The sequence below is a fragment of the Cetorhinus maximus genome, chromosome 2 (genome assembly GCF_964194155.1).
Source record: "Cetorhinus maximus chromosome 2, sCetMax3.hap1.1, whole genome shotgun sequence".
In the NCBI taxonomy this organism is placed as follows: Eukaryota; Metazoa; Chordata; class Chondrichthyes; order Lamniformes; family Cetorhinidae; genus Cetorhinus; species Cetorhinus maximus.
Genome location: NC_135880.1, coordinates 80,648,030 through 80,665,977, shown reverse-complemented (window position 1 = coordinate 80,665,977; position 17,948 = coordinate 80,648,030). Strand labels below are relative to the sequence as shown.

At 44.5% G+C, this 17,948-nt stretch overlaps 1 protein-coding gene across 1 annotated transcript in view; it reads right to left on the bottom strand.

The window, feature by feature from the left end:
• Window positions 1-17,948, bottom strand: part of LOC144695613 (aminopeptidase Q-like) — a 217,140-nt gene that overhangs the window by 173,530 nt on the left and 25,662 nt on the right. Inside the window, exon 2 of the mRNA XM_078566512.1 lies at window positions 8,506-8,648. Within this exon, the coding sequence (XP_078422638.1) occupies window positions 8,506-8,648 (143 nt within the window). The remainder of the gene's footprint in view (window positions 1-8,505; window positions 8,649-17,948) is intronic.

The following is a 17,948-nucleotide window of genomic DNA, read 5'->3' as shown; positions in this document are numbered from 1 at the left end:
AAAGAACAGAAAATGAGTGACTGCATGGGCAGCCTCCAACATTGCATTGAGCATGACCCTGAGGTTTCTTTGTGAAGACATTAAGCACGGCTGCATACTGGATGGTGGGTGGACATCGACATGCCATCTCCAAGTTCACGGTCTCGATCCTCCCCTGCCAGCTTGGAAGCCCGCTCTTTGAATAGTTTGAGGAGGCGGAGATTGGGCATGCCCCCTCCTGTCTTCTCTCTCTCAGCATGTTGTGCAATAACTTGCCCTGTGCAAGGTGAAAAGATGCTTTGAGAGCAATTGGGATGCAGGTGGTGTTCACATGCTGCTAATCTTCACTACCAACCAACGGGCAACTCTGTGCCGTGTGAAAGATGCGCTGCAGCTAATCCACAAGGGTTCTTTGGCAACACCCTCTAGAGCAGTGAGCTCCTGCAGCCAGAAGGACAAGACCAACAGAGGCATGGCATCATCAGCGCTTGATGCTGCCCTCTATGCCAACAACCCTTCCCCGCCAAATGTGAGCTCTCGATGTGGCAGGGTCAGAAGCATACAGTCACCTCGATACCTGAAGACTACATGGACTGCAGTGTGGCGATGAGGTAATAACGCAACACGTTGAGACTTGCTTATGCATGGGCAGCGCAGATGGTGGCCTTGCTACTGAGACCCATGTTGCAGTTCTCATTCAGTCAGATGAGCATGGGCAGTAGAGTGTTCACTTACACTGGCGGTGCATATGAGGTCACTCATCCTTTGTCTGCACTGAAGGACGGTCCTCCCATGCATGGAGTTGACACTCACCACCCTGGAGACTGCTTCCCATGAAGTGGTGGTGAGACGGGTAGGCTTCCTCCTCCCATCCCTAAGGTAAAGGACGTCCGTCCTGTCCTCCTCTGCATTCAGCAATACCTCCAGCGATGCATTGTCTAATTTGGGGGCTGGTGCTCCTTGGCATCTACGTGCCATGTCCTGGTCTGTTGTAAAGAGCGAAATTAAAGTTGCTGTCTGGGCGCCTTTTAAATATGGCACCTGGATATGACGACAGGACACGTAACATCCTGCCCAGCCCACCAGGAGAAATGTTGGGAAAGCCCCGACTGCCTAATTAATGAGCCCAGCATCGCACGATTTCCCGCTGGGCTCCGCGGCAGTGAATGCTCCAACTTCCTGCCCCCACATGGAACTTCGGCCCAGAGTGGCAATTCCACCTTTCATTTAGGATTCTCCCACTAAAGGGAAAAGTCCCAACCAGCTTGTCAAATCGCTTCATTATTTTAAACACCCTCTTCATATTTGAGGAACATGAGTTTATCAGGTCTCACAGCAGAGCAAAATCACCCTAGGTATCACTCGGAAGAATCATCACTGGACCAGGATCCTTCTGAAGGTAGAAAGCCCAAAACTGAAAACAGTGCTCCAAGTGAGAACTGTGAATTACTCCCTTGCTTTTATATCCTATACATCTTGTGCCAAAGCCTAGTGATTCATTAGATTTTTTTCCATTGCATTCTCTAGGTTGGGAGGCTGGTTCGCTCATTTGGCTAAAACGTGGTTCAGAATAATGCCAACATGGGTTTCAACTGCTGTTCGGGCTGAGGTAGGTTTGCTGGGGCCTGCCTCTTCACCCAGCCCCTGTGCGTGGAAGGCAATGGCAAACCATCACTGACTAAAAAAGACTGTCAAGGAAAATGTCTCAGGCTGAAGCTTCAGCAGATAATGAGCCAAGGATCTGCCTTCAGTCAGAGCACACATGACATGCTCTAGGTTATAATGATTTTATAAATCTGGATCGCTAGATCTGTTTTATCTATGTTGTAGGGTGGCCGAGTTGTACTGTTAGTATTAGAGTTGATCTGCAGACAACTTTCTAAGTGGAAACATTAAGCTTATTTACAATATACTCAGCAGCAACTATATGTGTGCTTTCAACTCCAACCCTATCTCTATACTGTCTGCTGAGGTAGCCCGTGCTACTCTCCTATTGATCATGTGATCTTTCCTAACAAGTATTATTCTTAAAGGTACATTACATTAAATAAAACCATAATTACTACAATCTACTCACCTCATTTATACTTTTTGAGATCTGGAGTGGGCCAGGAAATAGGCTACATGTACTAATATTGTAAATATGTATTATTCAAATACATTTACAACATCACTACAAGTGGTAATCTTCTGCAATATTGGAAGAAAGAGGAATTTCACCACCAATTTAGTTATGCCTGGATTGGGTTTGTCATTAGCGGCATCTCTGATCTTAATAAGACCAACACTGCCCTTCTCTACAAAAACAATATGCATATGAGCTCATACACTGGTTGATGAAAGTGCCCAGAATCAAAATCATGTTACTACAGGAAAGTGTGCATTTTTAAAGTTATATATGGAGCAATATCTGAAGTACTTTTTTAGAAGCTCACACTCCTGGTCCAGAGTCTTATCCTTTAGGAGCATCTATCAGGAAGTTGGGTGCATATTTGGGATGGACAATAATGGGAAGTGTGCACCTGAATTCCTGGAGTGAAATCTTCCATTGGTGGTGAGGGTCTCGCCTGCTGGCTGGAGAGCTGACGAGACCCCCACGCTGCCTCTCCTTCAGAAGGCCTGCCGGATCTTATGCCAATCAGGCAGAATCAGGGACAGCAGTGGACCTTCCTCCAGAATCAAGTCCCCGGAGGCAGAAGTCCTGCCTGCCAAGAGCTGCCAAGCTAGCCAGAGCCGGCTGGCATCAACAGAACCATGGAGGAGGCTGTGGCTGCTGTTGAAACAGCACCCCCTGGAGTCCCAGGACCCAGGGAAAAGGTAAGAAATGGCCGGGTGGTTGGTTCTTTTGGGGGGGCGAGGAGGGGGTGGTGGAGAGGTGGAGCAGGGGGGTCCGCAGCCACTCCCTGCCCCATGTCCATGCCCTTAATCATGCACAGATTAGTGCAGATTGAGGGACCCTGCTCCAGCTGATGTGCAGCTCACACAGTTTAACCTGTCGTGCAGGCAGCATGTCGGCAGAGGCAGGAAGAGGCTTCTAAGTGGTTGTTAACTAGCCACTTAAGGGTCTCAAGTGGAGGCAGGGCAGGAAGGTCGACCATGGGCCTTCCTGCCCAGAACTTACTTTTTGTGGAGGCGGGAAGACATTGGGCATTGGGCCTAAAGCCCTCCACCGAATTTTCAGGCCCTCCCACCTCCTTCCTCTCCTCCTGTAGGGGCAGAAGGTTCCGCCCCTCATATACACTCATTGGAGGGTCAGGGATACCCCGGCAACGCAATGTTTTTTTAAAATTCAAACTCTATCAAGATTATTCAAATCTCTTACTTTGACTGTAACACTGCCCCCTAAGTCATGAGCAGAGTTTTGGCCAAGACTGAAGTGGCAGAGCACCTTCCAGAGAATCTAGCAGTACTTGTGGAATTATTTGCACCTGGTCATATACAATCTATATGTTCAGTAAGTTCAGAAAGTTTAGGAGGCTTATTGTACGTACACACAATGTTACATGAATGTCACCGATTGAACTCTGCACTTTAGGAAACAAAGCAACTGAATAAAATGCCATGGTTCTATCAGGCTGCTGTCCAGCCAAACTGAATGAACTAAAAATGATTGTCAGTGAGTTAACAAATGAATGCCTAGATGGAATCTTTGGTGGTATTCTAAGATCCCCGGAGATATCTTGTAATTAACTAATGTTGTAAAAGTTGAGAGCCATGGTTGTATTTACTATCTCCGGCAGAATTCTCTGGCTAGATGATGTTGGCTGCAGATCTTCATGAAAAAGTTGGACCAAGCTCTCCTATAGGCTTCCTTGGCAGGGGTCTTCATTGAGGTTTTCGTAAGATCTGCAATGCCTGTAAATTCTTTAGAGAAATGTAATATGTTGTTGAACACACCCTTCTAACTCTCTTTTACCCAGTGCCTACTGCTTTTATTGCACCTTCAGTTAGACTGCTCATTGGGATTCCTACAACCCCAGCCACGAGGCTGTGCCCCTTTACTTTTGAAAATATGACTTTTCAAATCTCAGCTGACTGGAAATTTTGCAATTTGAACTGAGACAGAGCAAACTGCTTAAAAATGCAAGGCCACATTCTAAGGTGAAGGTGAAAAACAAACAAATCACCCCCAGGGGTGTATGGAGAGAGACATTTCCTATAATCCAGACACCCATCAAAACTTGTAAATGTCTAAGGAAGGGACATTAAAAATTAACAATACTGGATACTGAAACAATGGCTGCTGCAGACAGACACACTCAAAACCTCTTGGAAATACACAATTGGTGGAATAGTCCCTGAATTGCACTAAGTGCAGTAGTGGGCGTGAAAAATGTTTTTCCTGCCGGCTGCAATGGTGGGTTTTTGTGTCATATCATCCGCTTAATAACGCATTCATGGGAAACTGGATCCTTGATGAGCTGAATCGCTGATGGGCGGGCTCGGATTTGCCCACCACGCCATGACCTCAGCGCTTCCTTGCTCCGGGTGCCATATTTAAAGCACACCAGAGCACAGCCTACTTCATGTCTGCAGACCAGGACTGCTCCAGGCAACAGGTGGCCCCAAAAAACAGGAAGAAAGCAGTCACCAATTTTAGTGATGCCTCACTGGAGCGCCCTTTGGATGCCATTGAGGCCAGCCGCGATGTCCTCTATCCACGCTCTGGCCGTAAGAGGTACACCAGAGTCACTAATCCGGCCTGAGAGGTGCTGGCATTGGTGGTCACTGCCAATGGAGCACAGAGGAGGTCAGCCATCCGTTGCAGGAAGAGGATGAATGCTCTCATCCGTTCTCCCAGGGTAACTCTCAACACACACATTCACAAACCCATCACACATCTACAGGGGTCTCACATCTCAAGGAACAACACCACTAACTCTCACAAACACCCTCACATCTCCATCGAGCTCATATTCTCTGGAGTTTGTGTCCTCATCCCGTCCATGTCTCTGCTCACCACACACACATTCCATGGAGTGCCATGTGTCCTGCTCACACTCTCTCCATCTGTTTTCATGCAGGAGAAGCTGGCTCACAGCAGCAGGAAGAGGTCCCAGACCAGGGGTGGAGTGGCCCACATTAGGCCCCTCGCTCACTTTGAGGAGCCTGACAGCGCGCTGACTGGTGAGGACATGGGCCATGCCTGCGGCGATTGTGATGTCAGTGGCAAACACCCACGAGAATCCTGTACTCCATCATCCCTCTCTCAATGTAATTGTGAGTGCTCTCTCTCCTGTTTTTGACTCTGCTGACACGCATTAATTATCTCTACTTAGGTTCACATGAAGCTTGGCCAAGCGACTGACACCCTCAGCCAGCCCGTCCCTCAGCTCCATCCACGTCCTCACCTCCAGCCAAGAGGCCATCTCCTCCATTGAAGAGCTGGAAATAAGCAGCCTGGAAAACCCATCATCGCGCTTACCCACACGCTGCACCAGCGCAGAGACACACGTCTGTGGGACCTAGATCTAGAGCAGGCTCAGATTCACAATCTGGTTGTCACCACACGGACACTTGTCTGAGCTGGAGGAGGCAGGTTCAGCTGAGCTCCCCGGCACTCAGAGGACTGCTGGGGAAGAGGCATCTGTGAGGTCCAAGCTGGATGACAAGACGCTGGATTCGGCCTTCCAAGTCATCCTGGAGAGTCAGCATAAGGTGGTGGAACATCACACAGAGCTGTTGGAAGCCCTCAACAGCGTGGCATGTGAGTCAGAGGAGTGCGTCTGCCTGCTCTCTAATGAAGTGGTGCCCATATGTACGCGAATGGAGCTCTCCATGGTGAGGATGGCGGACACTATTGAGACCCTGGTCCAGAAGAACGGGGAGATGCACGCAGACCGGCATTGCATCGCAGTAGCCACAGGTTAGTTCCTGCAGTGGCAATGTAAGGGGGAAACAGGGCACCTCAACGTCCCTCCAGGTGCTCTTTCCCCTCGAGGAATCAGGCTGGGGCCCAAGGGCACCCAAAGGGAGGAGGAGTGGCAGTTGGACATCCCTGGGTCATCCACTCAGGAATCTCAGAGGCCCTCCAAGTCCCCTTTGCCTGTGATCCCCTCAACCTCATCCTCTGTCACTGCAGAGGGAGCAGCTGGCCCACAGGAGGACAGCCAAAGCAAGTCGGGGCCCTCAAGGTCTTGGGTCTCCAGAGGATGCACGCCAACGTCATCAGAGGCAACAAGGCCAATTGTTCCACAGGCTGTCTCCACCCCTGCTGCGGATATCAGGGCAGCATCTAGATGAAGTGGTAGACCTAGAAAAGTTAAGACATTTTGATCACAAGCGCACAGGTGAACACAGAAATAGTCACTTTTGCTGAATAATGGGTAATGTTATCTTTCAGCTTCACTTACAGGCTTTGCAAGTGCTTCCCCTGCACCTTCCACCCACCTTCCACCTTCCTTCCCTCCAAACTTCACCCCACCGACACCCTTGCTTCCCTCACCAACGTCACCCCCCTGATACCTTTGTCCTCCTCCTCCCCACCGCATCCCCCCCACCCCCACCCCGCCCCCCCACCACCACCACTCACACCTAGACCTTCTTCTCCCTTCCTCTCCTGTACCGCGCATATCTGCCCATGGCAAAGACCCTGAAGTTCCGAAGCAGCTCCGAAGCATCAGCGAAATCCATGAAGTTTTCAAAGCCTCAGCAAAGTTGAAATTGCTGTGAAATTGCACCTCCCACCTTCCAAGAGCTGCTTCGCAGCAGAGCCATGTGCATGAGGATCTATCCACCATACAATGCATGTGTTCTTCCAGGGTCCGGTAGCTGTTGGCCTCCAGCATCTTCTTTTTCTTGGATGTCCACGATCTGAGCAAGGCCCTAAAGATAAGTCCCAACTTCTGCACACCACGCTTGTCCAGACATGTCCTGGACCGGCATATTTTCCTCCTGGCATAATGGTAAATCGGGCATCGGGGGGACGATTCTGGTCGTGACTTACTTTGCATCCCAGTGGATGCAAAGTTATTATTTTTCTCAGATTTAGTGGTTAATAAATTTGCTCTTTCCTTGACTCAAGAAAACCTTGTTTGATTGGCTTCTTATTGCTCAGAGTTTAAATAGTAAAATACATTTGGGTTTGGAAAAGGCATATCCTCATGAAAAAGAAACTTAAACCATTGTTGTGACCAACTAAGGAGGTTGTTAGAGGGGAGCCAGTTCACCCCTTCTCACCTGGTCAGAACACTCTGACCTACCTTGTGGGGATGGAAAAGTCTTGCAGTATTTTCATAGGTCCTCGGGCTGTCGGAGGCAAGATCAGTTCTCTCCTGAAAATCAAAAATAAACTACAAAAATTCTCTGGCAGGTCCAGCAATCACTCCTCAAAGATGATTACCAGACTGCAAGCTCCAAAATGAAGCATTTCTGCTCATATCTGCTGTTGCCAGCAAAAAGTATACCTCCATCAACTAGTTCATTGCTCTTACTGCATGAGGAAAAGATCCCAAGTTTTGGAAACTCCAACACTCTACATATTGGGAATATATACTCAGTTTCATTCTGTCTGTCCATCTAATGATCATGGTCATGAACATCTCTCCCCCACCCTCCCCCCACACTCCCACCTGACACCCCCCCACCCCCGCTCCCTGCACCCCCCTGCCCCACCCACCCCTCCGCCCCGAAGCACTTTCAATGATTGGCCACCCATCCTTGGCCTGTCTTGGGTCCCCTACCCATTCCATTTTGATCACTTATTTCCCTGCACTGAAGTGCATACCAGCAGTTTAATTTTGAAAGTGTACACATATCACTATAGATCAACTCACTAAGCTCAGGAACCAACTTTGAGTTTAAGCTGCTAGTGAGGAGGGGATGCTGGGGGTAATAAAGGGATAGGAGGAGAGGGATAAAGGGGTGCTTCCCTTAGATGCTTTCCTTACATTCATTCGAGATGAAGATTAAAATTGCAAACCTGAGGCAAAAACTGGGAAATTGTGCTGGATATTTACTCAAATGCTTTTGCCATTCAGTTTTATGAAGAGACAACATAAAGTGTGTGGTGATATTGTAACACACAAATCAAAGTTGGCCAGGAAATGCTGAGCAGAAGAATCAGATGGAGAATATATCTACGGCCATCTCATTCAATTATCCAATCTCATCTGCAGCTGTTCCGCATCTGTCCAATGCCACAGTTGATTGGAGTACTACCCTTAGTAACAAATATTTCATTAATGTGACATGCAGGGGGCAGACTTTGCACGTGAGGCTTCACAGGCAGAAGTGCAGGTCAGTAAATCAGTCTGACAGCCACGATTTTCCATTCACAGCAGAACATCATAACAGTATTTTCATGATTGCATGAGTACTTTCTCTTTTTAACCAAAATTAGATGTTAATGAGGCAGAATTTCTCTTCACATGGTAATTGCTAAATAATCTTGCAGTGCATTACAGATCGACTAACACAAATGCAGAATATGTGTAGAACAATGCTGCTCTTACTAGTTGCCAATGGCATGGTTTATTTAGAGAAACCAGATTGCTTTAGAGTTACCACTTTTGTCTTCTTACTCACCAATTGCTGGCATGTTAGAAAGTGCCACAAACTGGGAGCGGTGCACAAGCCTGATGTCGAAAGTTGCCTTCATAGCAGGTTCATCAAAGCATGGGAAAACTGATCGGGCATATGTTGGTTCCAACAGTGATGCAATGATAATTCTGATTGGAGGAAAAACATACAACTAATTATTGCTCTTTTCATTTAAGAGTAAAAGAGCAAAATTGTGGAAGTAAAAGACCATTCAGATTATGGAACATGATCCTTCAGCACAACAATTACAAGTCTTGAAAATCAGTAGTCTGAGATCTTGGAGGCTTGCCCAGAACAGTGTCTATTAATGGCCCCAGCATTATCCTTGTCAGAGTATTTGGTATAACAGGAGAGCACCATAATTGCTTGAGGCTAGTGGGTGCCCAGTACCTCTATATGTTCATCTTAGGCATCTGCCAGACTGCTGCTACTGGAAGCCATTGGGTGGAGGCTGCCCAGGCCTTGATGTACCCCCGGAAAAAAAATAAAGATAACTCAATAAAATATCTCAGTCACAGAAATCCACTAGTCTTTTTTGTACACTCGTCATGTAAGTCCAACAGGAGACCAGCAAAAGATCTGGGAATATGTCAGGTCCAGGCCTCATGAGCAAGTTTCTGAGAGGGCTGTTTGGAGTAGAATGTCTACCTGTCCCAAATGTGACTCTTTATGTGGGTGGTTGTGCCCAAGGAAGAGAATTCCCTGAGTTCCAGTCTAAGTTTCACCAGGCAGCCAGTGCACTGGGATGAACAAAGCATACCAGCCTGTTGAGTGGTACAAGTGAGTTCCATCCGCAGATCCAGGCTCAAGTCCTGGCTAAGACTGTTGCAAAAAACCTGTATTTGTGGGATGAGATCAGTTCTTCACAAACTTTCACTAAGGCTGGAACTACTGGTTCCAGATTCAATGTCACAGAGGGTGAGGATTATAAGTCCATGATGCCAGCAGGAAACCTCGCCCGTTACATTGATGTATTAAATGAGTTCCTGCTGTCTCCATGTCCCTAGCAACACTAACCCATCATGATTATTCCGAGAAACAATTAATTTTCTAATGCCACAATTATCCTTGTAACCGAACTTATAAAATTGATGGGCAGGAAAAGACCTGCTGGTCCATCAAGCTTGCCCCACACCATGTTAACCATAGCATCATGACTATTGTGCTTTTACCAGTCTTTCTATTCAAAGTACCTCCCTGTACATCCACCTCCAGTTACCTACTGAATCAGATTTGTATTTTCCTTATTTCTGCTAAACCTTTAGGTTTGAAACAAGATCTTTCACTGAAAAATAATCAGTTAACTGGGCAGAGGCAGGCTTCAGACCAGTAGAAAGGCTACAGTTCACAAATATTGGCAAAACAATACAGGACTCAAGAGCCAACCTACTGGGCCCAGCCTGCAAAACTCTCTGTGTCTCGTAACAACTGAGCATGTCTGCTTTACATCCAATTGACTTCTGAAATCTATACAGGAGGCCTTCAAATACTGATTATTTTACAGTAAGTTAAAGTTATTGTGGTGAAACATGCAATAAAATAAATGCCTCATCCTGCACTAAATTTCCATTTTTAAATGTATAAATAAAGTTATTTTTCATTTACTGTATGGTCTCACAGTTCACATTCTCAACATTGAAGTTGCTATAAAAGCAAAGTACTGTTGACGCTGGAAATCTGAAATAAACATAGAAAATACTGGAAAAACTCCACAGATCTGGCAGCATCTGTGAAGAGAGCAACAGAGTTAATCCTTCAGCTTGATGACCCTTCGCCAGAACCATTGAGAATCTGGTTCTGGATCATCTCCTACTCCTCTTCAGGTACCATGCCCTAAGAGGGGATTGGGAACCATGGACTTCCAATGGATTGGTCCATGATTATGCCTGGCAAAGTACTGCAGTGGTTAGCCAATGCCTTCTGCAGTGTGGCTGACCAGGAAACTCTCCCGTTCTTACCACCTGCCGTCAGACGGATTGGAAGAATTTACAGGCTGACAGTCAACCTGTTTGGCCACGTTATGAATGCACCTTCTGTAGCCATCAAGTCCTGTAGTGGGACTTGAACACAGAGCTTCTGGCCCAGAGGTAGGGATGCTAACACTACACCACCCTATGGATCATCTACCCCTATTAAAATGTAAGTATCACTCTCTGATTTCTTTAAACAGTCCAGTATGGTTCTATTATAGTAATGATAGAACTGATGTTTTTCTAGATAAGCTTACATTTGTGCGTCAGCAGAAATGGAGCTGCTTATTTTCAATGATAAATCTGGGTTTAGGTCTACATCCAGAATTCAAGGCATTTTAAACTGGTTGCTCTGTAAGGCAAAATGGACATCTCAGTTGTTCTCTGGAAATTAGGTAGGGATCAGTCCCATCTAAAATAGACAGGCAATTCACAAACATTTGTCCAAAATGTTCCTGGCATCAGCTGTGCGTACAATGTTTAAGGCAGACAGAAGTTCAAAGTGCCAGCAGGGAATCATATTGGGTCCCAGCACAGGACAAAAGATTTTTCCAGGGCTTGGCTGAAGAAGAACATCCTAGAGAGAGTGTTAAAACATTTTCTTGGCAGTGATGTTGGCTGCAGTGTTAGTATCTTGATAGCGACATATTTCCTGACCCTTTCACAGTAGCACAGGTACCCTTGCTGGCATAGTAATTAGTGATCTACTCCCAGTCTTAGATAGCTCACTGCTGACTCTGCCAAAGTAGATGCGATCAAGAGGCAGGCACTTGAATTGCTATGGGAAGCCATAGTATTAAACTTCAAAACATTTCACAAGACCAAGACTGCCATGTTTTAAGTTTTTAAACTAGCTATTTTCTCACGCTGTGGAATGGCCACTTCTATCAGCAGACTTAGCATTCCCTATTCATAGACTCATAGATGTTTACAGCACAATAGGAGGCCATTCGGCCCATCGTGTCTACGCAATCAACAAAGATCTGACTACACTAATCCCATTTTCCAACGCTTGGCTCATAACCCTGGAGGCTATGGCAACGCAAGTGAATATCCAAATACTGCTTAAATGCTACAATAGTTTCTGACTCAACCACCCTTTCAGGCAGTTCCAGACTCCCACCACCCTCTGAGTGAAAAGATTTCTCCTAAACCCACCTCTTAGCCTTCTACCTCTTACCTTAAATCTATGCCCCCTGGTTATTGACCCCTCTACTAATGGAAAAAGTGCCTTTCTATCCACCCCATCTATGCCCCTCATAATCTTATACACCTCTATCAGGTTCCTTCTCAACCTTCACTGTTCCAAGGAAAACAACCCCAGCCTATCCAATCTTTCCTCATAGTTCAGACCCTCCAGCCCATGCGGCATCCTGGTAAATGTCCCCTGCACACCCACTCCTGTACAATCACATCCTTCCTATAATGTGGTGACCAGAACTGCACACAGTACTCCAGTTGTGGCCTAACCAACGTTTTATACAGTTCCAGCATAACCTCCCTGCTCTTGTATTCTATGCTTCAGCTAATAAAGGTAAGTATCCCATATGCCTTCTTAACCTTATCTACCTGCCCTGCTACCTTCAGGGATCTGTGGATAGGCACACCAAGGTCCCTCTGATCATCAGTACTTTGCATCCTATTGTTACGATGCCCAGTTATTAACTGAAAAGACCATGCAACAAGATTTCACATTTTAAAGGAAAAGACTTTGACTGCCAGAAACAAGAGGAAAAACAAGCATCATTAAATTAATGCTGTTTCCTGTAAGCACTTTAAACCCAAAATTCCAAACAGAACACTTCCCATTTCACTTTGAATTTTAACCGAGAATCCCTTTTTACATTACCGTTTCTCGAGTGTCAATTGGTGAAACAAGCCAATATGCCTCAGCTTCCAAGGATTTACTGTGGTTTTTCTCCTTTTCCCAGTTATCTTCTGATGTTAGGAGTTCCTTGGGGATTCTCCCACCAGCATCTGGCTAGGGGAATCATTCAGCCCTACTTCAACACAAATTTGGATTTCTCCAGCCTGAGCATGGGCCCACGACTCCCATCTTTGCGCAGTGACTCCAGATCAGAAACACCACTGGTTCCTGACTGCCCTCTGCTCCTTGCTCTGGCTGCTGGTAGATTCTCTCTCTACCTGCTCCAAAACTGCTGCAGACACATACTGCTTCCAGCATGAATGCCTCCCAAACTACCAAATACAACCAAGGTAAACAAAAACAAAAAAAAATTCCTAAGCCTCACAACCCATCTCCATTAACAGGCTGCTATCATCAGTCCAGAAAGTTGTTCTGCCTACCACACAACTGAGCAACGTCATATATGAATTTCTGTACCAGTGTGTTGCCAGGTACATAGGCCATACATCCCAATGAGTGGCTGACTGAATCAAGCAACAGGTTCGTCCAACTGTCTGTAATAGGTAGAGCACAGACCATAATCAACCCACACTTGCAAAACCCGAAACAAAATTTCTACTGTTAGATGTATTCCATGATTGGGCAGCAGCTGCTGAACAATCCTGAGTGTACTAATAACTACACTAACAACCAAATTAAGATTATCAGTCATGCTCGTAACGTGGCTCATTTATGCTTTCTTGAAGTGACATACGTTCATATGCAGGGACCTGATCTCCACAAACAAAAGCAGTATGTTCAAGTCTTGTGCCTTTTTTTCAATTACCTGTAAGCATGGGGAGCCTATAGTTCCCCGTTGCTTTTTTCATGGCAATGCCAACCAATCAGCACCCCTTTTCTCCTGCCTGTAAATTATTGTGATCGTTTGTAATTTGGCATTCTTTCATTTGTCCTGATGAGTCCAAGATGAAAAACTTCAGCAATATGTCTCTCTTTTCAGCAATATTCAAGTTCTGTACTACCAAGCGGCCATTGATATCATTGGGTATCTGGTTTGGAGGAGTAACTGAACTTGACAGCATGATGGAGTTGAATTAATAGCAGGAGATAAGATTGTTGATTCAACATGCTTCAGTAATCTCACTGGTCAGGAAATTCCACAGGGCTTTCCTCAATCTCCTGCTCTAACTGTAGCAAAATAAAAATCAGGAGAACACCTGCAGGATTTCAAGGCCTCTGTCTCTGCGTTAGCTCAGATCCTGTCCGTAGCTTCGCTCAGTGAAGTATTTCACATAATTCTTAAAAATATTATCAGCATTCACCATTTAAACACACATATTTTAAAGCTTAACCAAAATAAGCAGAAGAAACAAAAGTAGGTTGGGATAAATCATAACTCTTTTTTAACTATTTGACTCCTTGCAAACAAAGGGTAGGCCTATTCTTATAGCAGCGCCTCTGTGCTACTTTCCTCTTTTGATACCATTTGTTTAAGTGATTATATTTTTATATTGTCACTCTTTAAAACTGTATTCTTATTCTTAATAACTATTAACCCTGGCTCCTTCACACATATAGGTACATGCACAGTTACCACCAGACCTTCTTGCCATGACACAACTCTACAGTTGATACATTTTTTGCTGAGTCCACATAATATATAAGTCAAAATTTCATTACAGTCCACCAGTAATAAATTTCTTTGATATCTTACACAGCCTACAAGCTTTGTTCTGCTATAGGAATATGTGTTTTTTAATATTAACTAGAAGATTCAGAGTAAATTAAATAACTCTGAGCATAACTTTTAGAACTGCCGATGTCTGGTAATATTAGAAATCATACAATATATCATTTTTATGAAAGTTTCAGATAAAGTGTCTCAAAACCTAATTAATTCTCAAAGTTAACAACACAAACACATCCCTATTCAACAGCTACTACAATAGTACAATATGTGGTCTGGCAGACATTAGCTTTACCATCTGGAGAGAATCACAGCCACATTGTGGTTAAAGTGACGGCTGCAAATAGCATTACTCAGTTAGTTGGACTCTTAAATGTTAGCTTGAAATGATGCATTCCAATACCATGGATCAGCAAATGGCTCAGAAAAAAAATGCTGATATTATTGGAAAGGGTTCAACTTGAGTTTACCCACCACCCTTTTCTCATGCGCCTACGCCGGCCCTCGGTTGAGCAATGCCTAGATTTTAAAATGATCATCCTTGTTTTCAACATCCCCACCAACCCCCTTGGTCTCACTCCTCCTATCTCTGCACCTCCTCCAGCCCTGCAACTCTCCAAGATATCTGAACTCTTCCAACTCTGGCCTAGTGCACACCCCTAACTTTAATCACTCCACGGCTGACAGTCGTGTATTTAGCAGCTATGTACCTAAGCTCTGGAATTCGCTCTATAAACCTCTCTGCCTTGCTTTCTTCCTTTAAAATGCTCCTTAAAGTCTACCTCTTTGAACAAACTTTTTGGTCATCTGCCCTAATATCTCCTTATGTGGTCTGGTTTCAAATTTTGATTGATAATGCTGCTGTGAAGCATCTTGGCACATTTTACCATGTCAAAGGCCTTCATAAAATATAAGTTGTTTTTCACATTATTACTAAGTGCTTTATGCACAATTTATTTTCCTCACATTATTGCCCTGTGTAATGTGGGGTCTCAGATTAACATAGGCCCATATTTTGCAATTGCAATGTTGGTAAAACCATTAGTGTTATCATCCATCATTATAACTGTGAAACTGACAGAAACCTCTACCACCCACACATGCGCAATTAAACATGGAAATCCAGAGCTTGCTGACAATGATTCTCAGTTCCTCCACAGGGTGCAATGTTGAAATCCTCGCAGGTAGAAATCTTAGAAATCATTTGATTTGATGTGAATTTCCATTTCTACGCAATTAGTCTTGCTGTAAAAATCCTTGAAAAAGTTATGCTTTGTTGAATGAGGTGTAACTTTTTTTTAAAACAACATATAAAGTCATAATTACTGCTGAACAACTTCTTTGACCCTAGCCCTAAAAATCCAATTTTATATTTCACAGAATCACAGAATTACACAGTGCAGAAGAGGCCCTTCGGCCCATCGAGTCTGCACCGACACGTGAGAAACATCTGACCTACCTACCTAATCCCATTTACCAGCACTTGGCCCATAGCCTTGAGTGTTATGACATGCCAAGTGCTCATTCAGGTACTTTTTAAAGGATGTGAGGCAACCCGTCTCCACCACCCTCCCAGGCAGCGCATCCTGGACCGTCACCACCCTCTGGGTAAAAAAGTTTTTCCTCACATCCCCCCATAACCTCCTGCCCCTCAACTTGAACTTATGTCCCCTCGTGACTGACCCTTCAACTAACAACCTATATTTGTGGAATGTCAGCTTTTTACTTGATAAAAATAATTTCCATTCATCTTTAAATTAAAATATTTTAACAGTGTGTTTATGATACTTCACATTCCACCTTGATCCCTGGTGAATGTCCTAATTTTTATTTTGCTCTGCAAAAAGTTCAGAAAGTAAATGATAATTCATGCATTTTACTTCCTTTCTTCAAAAGTTCTCAAGTTTTCTGTTTCTCTCCCCACAGATGCTGCCTAAGCTGCTGAGCACTTCCAGTGTTTTCTATTTTTATTTCAGATTTCCAACATCCTTAATATTTGTTTCTGTCATTTTACTTGCTGGTTTGCTGTCTGTGACATGTGATTGACTGTGATATGTGATTGGCTGCTTATCCTGCTTGATGTCATGACTGTTACTGCAGGCTGGAGATCACCTATAATATCAGAATGAAATCAACCCCAGGAAAGATGAAATCCATGATTAATAGTTGCTCGCTTAGTGAATTGTGCCCTAAGTATAATTCTGACACTCATTTACGTTGGAATTAATGTTAATTCTAATTGTGATCAAGTGCACCATAGCTTGAAAGTCAGATTCTAAGAGGTTGTCTTCCATGTTTAAAAGTGCCACAGTTTTCATAAGAAAATGTTTATTTGAACCCACTTCTGGAAGAATGGAAGAGTGAAAGAAAGAACTACCTGGCATTTAAATAGAGCCTTTCACATCCTCAGAATGTTCTAAAGTATTCAAACCCAGCGAGATACTTTTGAAGTGTAGTAATTGTTATAAAGTAAACAAACAAGCCAAGTTGCACACAGAAAGATTCCACAAACAGTAACCCTCACTTCCCCAAACTCACATCTGGCACACAACAATTGGTTCATTTGATCTTGACAGGCATATTCTGAAAGGCTGTTGCAGTATATTTCCCTCTTTGTTGCAAGAGCAGATTTCACACAGTATGAGGCAGAAAAGAGTGACTGGAGAAGCTAGAGGTTGCCTCTTTCCCTCTTCACATATACTCTGTATGACAGATTGCAGCTTCTTCAGCAGCCATTCTTGTCTCTCTGATCTCTCTTCACACTTAAAGCAAAACCTTGTCCCTCTCTTCAGGCAGTGGAAAAGTCCAGGCCTCAGTACCAGTGTAGAGGTGGAGGGCAGACTTTCTATGGATGCAGTGTAATTTGAATCCAGCAAGCAGCAGTTCAGAGACTAGCACCACACCTACATTAGCACACTGTTGTCCAATAGAGTTTTGATGCTCACCAAACCTGGGGCAATCTAATCATCATATTCACTACTTGATACAAAATATAGGCACTATTAATTAAACAAACGTACAATCCTTTGAAGTTAGGTTTGAGGTTTTAAGCTTCACTGCCAGAGATCAGCTTCAAAGGATTTTGCATTCCAACTATTCTACAAAGCAGGTCTGCTCTATACACTCTCAAAGGGTGATGACAATCTGTTAACAGAAGTGTTCTATTTATGACAGTGTGCTTCAGTATATTTCAAATAAACGTATTTCTTCAAGAGTAAACTGCCTCTATTTTATCAACATTGATATATAAGGAGACTTGGGGAGGGAAAAGAATCAACAAAGCTCTAAGTTCAGTTCTGAAGAAGAGTCATATTGGACTCAAAACATTAACTCTGTTTCTCTCTCCACAGATGCTGCCAGACTTGCTGCATTTTCCAGTACTTTCTGTTTTTATTTCAGATCTCCAGCATTTGCAGTATTTTGCTTTTATTTAACAAACCTCTGGGCGGAAATTTTCATTTGGTGGGTGGGCTCAGTGGGCGTGGAGCCGATCGCCACTTGCCATTGGCTCTGCGCCGCCATTTTACGCGGGCGGGCCAATTAAGGCCCACCCAGCATATGACGCGACGGGTAGCACTTAGCACTACCTGTGTGTGCGGGGGGAGGAGGGAGAGTCGGGGCCAGTGCTCTTTCATGCATGCGCGCGAAAGAGTGCTTCAATCTCCCTGAGGCATGGAGCTGCCTTAGGGAGATTAAATCGATATTAAAGGTTTAAAAATTGATTTAAATATGTCCCCACTCATGTGACTACATGATTTGAGACATGTTTTTATATTCATAAAAATGTTTTTATTTATTTAATAAAAGTTTTAGGAAACCTCAACCTGGTTGGATGAGATTTACTAAAAAACGCGAAGGCCGCTTGGCCTTTACGCCTGCCCGCCAACCTTAAGGTTAGACGGAC